This window comes from Vollenhovia emeryi, unplaced genomic scaffold (genome assembly GCF_000949405.1).
Source record: "Vollenhovia emeryi isolate VEMERY1.0 unplaced genomic scaffold, V.emery_V1.0 DF941118.1, whole genome shotgun sequence".
NCBI lineage: Eukaryota > Metazoa > Arthropoda > Insecta > Hymenoptera > Formicidae > Vollenhovia > Vollenhovia emeryi.
The window spans coordinates 1-6,032 of NW_011965248.1; the positions used below are offsets into that span (position 1 = coordinate 1).

General features: G+C 49.1%; 1 protein-coding gene across 1 annotated transcript; it reads left to right on the forward strand.

The window, feature by feature from the left end:
* The first annotated feature begins 2,387 nt into the window (after positions 1–2,387).
* On the forward strand, positions 2,388–3,560 carry LOC105571152 (protein sidekick-like). Its single transcript, XM_012028626.1, has 2 exons — positions 2,388–3,061; positions 3,176–3,560. Exons 1-2 carry the CDS (start codon positions 2,939–2,941, stop codon positions 3,296–3,298), a joined length of 246 nt encoding a protein of 81 aa, XP_011884016.1. The 5' UTR covers positions 2,388–2,938; the 3' UTR covers positions 3,299–3,560.
* Positions 3,561–6,032: the final 2,472 nt, after the last annotated feature.

Genomic DNA, 6,032 nt, shown 5'->3' on the forward strand with positions numbered 1-6,032 from the left:
TATATACACTACCGTTCAAAAATTTGGAAACAGTTAGGAATTATGTTGGAGAATTTGTTACTGATAAATCATCAAAATCTCAAATTAAGATAGAAAACAACTTAATTTGTCAAATTCAAACAACTTGATAACAATATTAAATCACTATTAAGATAAAGTGGTACAAATATTTAAGAGTCATAAAAAATAGAATTTTACAAAAGTATAAAACTAATTTTATATAATTATACATATATATATACTGCGACGAGGTTTTCTTCTTTTCTTTCTTCTCCGCCCTCCCGTGATACGCGGACGGACGGGTGTTGCCGTCCCGCTCTCGCTGTCGCGCGCGGATCTTAAGGCGAAGGCGCGCCGACGACGGGGAGTGTGGTCGCCGGGCGCGAGAAGCGCGGGATGCGGACGGATCGAGTCGTCGTCAAAAACCGAGGGAAACGGGAATGATAACGCGCCGGAAAGGAGCAGGATCTCGGGAGCTCCGCGCGTACCGTGCCGCGGACCGAAAGCTCCACGCGAAAACGAAGGTTGGGCGCCAGACGCGGTCTTTCACGCGTCACGTCGCGAAACTCGCGAAATCGCACGAACGAGATGGAGCGGCCCTCGTCACGGGCAGGCTAGCTCGCCTAACGGTAGAGGGGCGGGGCGGTGGTTGACGCCACCAAATTCCAGAGGCTACGGGACTTAAGAGACTCACACGACGGACGAGACACACGAAGAGGGACGGACACGAAAAGAAACTCAAATATTTAATAAAAATAACAACGGGTTTAATATAAGGCGGCGTTAACAAGCCGGTCGAGTGGCCGCTATAACGGGCGGCGTCGCAAGCGAATATAATACAAGCTCCGAGATCGGGGGAAACAACACGCCGCGATACTCTCGGCGACACGGAACAATCCGGCGCGAACTCAACGGCAGGAATTGGCTGTACGTGATAAACCCTACTCGGACGACACGGACGCACTCGACAGTAATTTCCTCGCGAACGGTACGAGTACCGTCGCACACGCAAATATTCACGAATTACTATTACACGAATTACGCAAATATTCACGAACAACACTCGGCCGGGGCGCTTTGCCCGCGAGACTGGGTATTCAGGCCGACGTATCGGCCCGTCTTACAACGACGTGCAAACGTAACTTCCGCCGGGCAGTCCCCGACGGCTAACTACGGCGAGCCTTTCGCTCGCTCCCGGCCGCGCCGGCCGCGCTGGTCGGCAGGGGATCCCGCTCCGGACGCGCCGTCCTCGCGAAACCCGCCGCCGACAACGGCGGAAGCGGCCCGGGGTATCGCAAACACGCACACCGCCGTTCACACTCTCGCGGTCGTCGCGACTCCTCCACGCCACGCATGCACGCGACACTCCCGCGGCATGCGTACCCCGCGTGATCTCGCGCAACGCAACCCTCGCGCCACGAATCTCCAGATCGGCTGAGAAAAAGGAAAGGCACGCGGTCGTGAGACTCGACGCAAATACACACTCGCTCACTCACACACGAGACCTGTGCCCGGCAGGCTCCGGGGAACCGCGGTTGCTTGTCGCCGCGACCGGGACGCCCACCAAACTCTAAAGCCAACGGGCCGTAGCCCGGGCGACACCAAACGCGAAATCTTCCCGGCGGCGACAGAACAACCCGGGCCCGGACGCAATCGCACGGGGCGAAACGGACGGAGGAGGATCTCACCGGCACCTCGGCTCTCCCGGGATCGGCAGGCGGCAACGGCGCGTCCTGGGCTCACACGGGAACTCGCCCTTCGTGGCGGGAAAACGGCGGCAGCGGTACACCGGGGTCCTCGCTCTTACAAATCCGGCAACAGGCTGCTCCGAATTTTCCGCGATCGCGGATCGATAGTTCGGGGGCCCCCCCGCGCGGCTGCTCGCGCGAGGCGCGTGCCCCGCGGCCAATCGCGCGACGGCACGCGACACCGCCGGCAGCGATATTTTCGCGATCGGGCGCAGGTGCCCGCGGTATCGCCAAAATCTTCTCGCGTTCCCTCGATAGGGCTGTCGCCGCGGCTCCCCCGCTGGCGCCCCTCAGGTATTGTGCCACGGGCCCTGGGCTCCTTCCTCCCGGCTCGCTGCTCCGCTCGCTCCGTGCCCGCTCCGCACGCCTCTCTACCGTGCTCGCCGCGGAATTCGTCCGTTAGCCGGGCCTCTCGTCTTTCCTCCGCCCCCGCGTCCATCCGCACTCATACGCTCGCATTCATAGGAAAAAAAAACAAAATAATCAGCAATCGCGTCGAATTGACCGAATACGGTCGCCTCTCTGGAGACTGCGGCACGGTTTTCCCTAATCTCGGCCTGTTGCCCTGAGGGAGGAACCCGGTGGACGCGCTCGCGGGACGGCAACGTCACAACGTATAACCAGTCAAACTTTTCGTAGATGGGTGCACGTAAAGAAAATTATGCCCAAAGAAGTCGCAAGCTGAGCTATGTTGGACCGCTCGACCAGTGATGAAGATGAGATAAAGAGCGAACTGGGACGTTACCGCGTTGTGTCTGCGTCAAGTCAACAGTTTACTGGAGCAACAGGTCGCATTTGCGAACTGCGTGGCAGCGGTTCTGGAAAAATTGAGGAAGCTACAGCCGAGTGATCAATATGCACACACGGTGCAGTTATTAGGGTATTATTTCTTAGGTTTAATTGTATAATTCTAAACTGTTATGCAGTACTAAAACATAATGGATCGACATTATTCATCTTTATATATTTATGATCTGTTACAGTACCTGAAGAAGTGGAGAATTTACAATTTAAAGATATAAAGTAATTCTTTCTCGGCAATTTTTTGAATCTCTGTTCTTTTTACTATTTTGGACTAAATTTTTCAACGTTGACAAACGTGTTACATTTCTTACAGCGCCGTCGAAGGGTGTCACCGGTCTGAAAGCTGTGTATCGATAACAACATCCAGCGTCGAGGTTCGCTGAAACATGGTCGACGAGGTGTATCGGAGCGGTGATCACGAGACTGGTGGTTATCGTGTCGTTTATCAGCCGGTATCGGATTTCCCGCCTCTTCAGGCACCGCCGAAAGAAGAGATTCTGGGAATTAATGTGCGTATAATATATCTTTAATCTCTTCTTTATGATGTCAATTTTAATTTGACAACGATATAATATCAAGATGAATCGCGTGTAGCTTCTAATATAACTAATTTACTTTTGTAGGCAACGAAAATGGTTTTAAGCGACTTGACGGAGAACCAATATTACGAGATTGTCGCGCGACCATTTAATTCCGAAGGCGAGGGCCCGTCCAGTCCGCCCCGGTGTTACTGTGTACGTACGTGAGAGGCAGTCCCTACACAGGAGAAGCTCGGCATCTAAAAGCCGAATCTATCCCTTCCACCGAGGTCCACTTGCGTTGGAAACGCCTCCTCAGGCCAATATGCAAAATGGCGATTTATTAGGATACAAGGTAATTGTTCGCTCAGTTACAAAACAGTTATCGCTTTTATAAATTCAATAATTATAATCGCGAAAAATTCATAAACCTTTGTTTTACCTGTGAAGATTAATAGATTAATTATTGAAAATTGACACTACAGTATTACTTAATTAATTTAAAATGTTTGTTTATTATAAAAAGAAATTTCTGTTTATTATTCCAGATTTTTTACTTAGTGACCAACTCCCCTCAGGATTTAGAGAAAAAAACAGGAACAAGAGATACAAGTCGTTCCTGCATCTTGTTTGACGCACAATTTAGTCTTTCTTGACAAGTATACAGAGTATCGCGTACAAGTTCTAGCGTTTAATCCAGCTGGAGATGGTCCACCAATTACCGTGAGAACGAAACAGGTTATTTTCTATAAACGCTACATCGGCAATCGCTAAACAACTACACGTTTCTATTCATTTTGTTTAAGATTTTAGTTGTATTATTCATTCTAGATGCTAAACTCTCTCTTCATGTCCATATACTACGAGCATTAGTTTCCAAAATTCCAAAGAATTATCTGCTTTACAAAAATATTTTTTTTCCAGATAGCACACATGTGTTTTACAACAAGTTCTTGAAGCAAGTTATCGTGCCTCCATTCACACTCGTACAGCAGTTTTGGATTGGTAAGTGTTCATTTTTACTACTTATTTATTTATGTAACGTTAATGCTAATATGTTAATATATGTGTGTATTAATTAGTTGTTTGTTTCAGGGCCGAGGATGCCGGAAGATATCTCATTAATAATTCACTTTCTTTTCAGGGACTATATCTTTGTATTCATTCTTTTCTTTTAGGTGTAATATCATTAATTTATTTGAATATTAATTCTGTTTGTTTCAGGTGCTGCGACCCTTCCGGAGGAGCTGCCAGGTCGACCGACGCCAGGAATAGCGCAGGATACCCACAGCAAGACTCGACGCACACGCGGAGCGCAGAGTAGAAAGATTCGGAGCAACGGAACTCAGATGAGTAGTCCCTCTTGCGGGTTTAAAATATATTCCAATTATTGTTTCTTTGCAGAAATTTGCTTGTGATATCTTTCTTTCTGTTTCAGATTCAATTTCAGGGGATTTTTGGATTAGCAGAGACACTTGGGATCTCTCCAGGACTTGTGTAGCAAAGACGAGGATTTTGATCAAGAAACGGTGTTAGTGCGCCATTTATTAGTGTTCGTTAGTGTCAGTGCTGTGCAACTGATGTGCCGGAGTGCTAATTTTAAGTTGGAATAAGAATTTATATGTACAAGGTATGCCTGTATGAAAGTGACGGGTGATGGGTTATGTGCCGTTGGGTTATGGCGAGGTGTAACGTGCCGTTAACAACAAAGCACTTTCCCCCCACCGCGCACAAGTCCCCCGGCACCACTCCGTCCCGCACCTACAACCGACGGGTATATAAGCCGGCGAAAAACCACCGAGAGCACCAGATCCCGACCAGCGAGCTGAGCTGGTCTTCCGACGGTGACGACGCGCTGAGTCCGAACCGCCTCTAACCTCGCGAGTTGAGCGAGACACCGACCCGCCTGTGATCCTGACGCGTGCTGAGCGTCAACCCGAGAACCGCGAGTTGAGCGGGAGATCCGTGCCGATCCGAGCCACGTGCTGAGTGGCCGTCCTCTCCATAAGCTATCGCGAACTGAGCGAAGCTTATAGTCCTCGCCACGTGTTGAGTGGCTCGACGCCGAACCGAACCTAACCTAACCGCGACCACGAGCTGTCATCCGCGAGCAGACAGTATACCGCGCCGACACCGAGCAGACCGCGCCTGCGCCGTCCGCGCCGAACCGCCGCGCCGCGCCGAGTCCGAGCAGACCGAAGCGCGTACGAACGCACTGAACCGAGCCGCCAATACCGCGCCGCCGCCGACATATCGACCAATCGATCGCCGTCGCGCGCATAGATCTCAAAGCGCCCCAGCGCCAGATTATAAAATAGCGAACCGCCGTCAGAACGGCCGTAGTTATAAGGATAGTTATAAGTTAGTTGTAAGTAGTTAATGTAATTCTAAGTGTTAAAATATAACTCGGTAGTTAGGATTTAAAACCGACTCTCTCTCTTTTCGAGACACCCACCGCCGGACCCTAGAATTCCCGCGGCTATCCGTTGCACAGCAACTAACTATTCGAACGGTCACAATGTGCCCCATGTGTCAGGTGTAAATGTGAATTTTATTGTAATTTCTGAATGGATGAATGAAAGTTAGATATAAAAGCGTGTATGGATCGCGGTTCTGTACCAGAATTGCTGTAAGAATGAGAATTTACATGTATATTAGTGTGAAATGTATGTATGGGTGATTGCGCTGCCGCTGCGGAGCGGATATTGTGTAAATTTGCGATTTATGAGTGAAAATTCAAGTAAACGATTGTAAAATATTATTTGTTATCGCGAGAATATCCTGTCAAGTGTGTATTTGTGTGTTTGAATGCGTTAGTTGTAATAATATTGTAATAATTGTGGATTTTGCATTTCAAGCAAGGCACCTGAAAAGTGAAATTTGCAGTTACGCGTGATTCTTTGCTGCGAATCGTTTTCTCTTCGAGATATTGTAATTCTACATTAGTCTGTAAAGTGTGAAT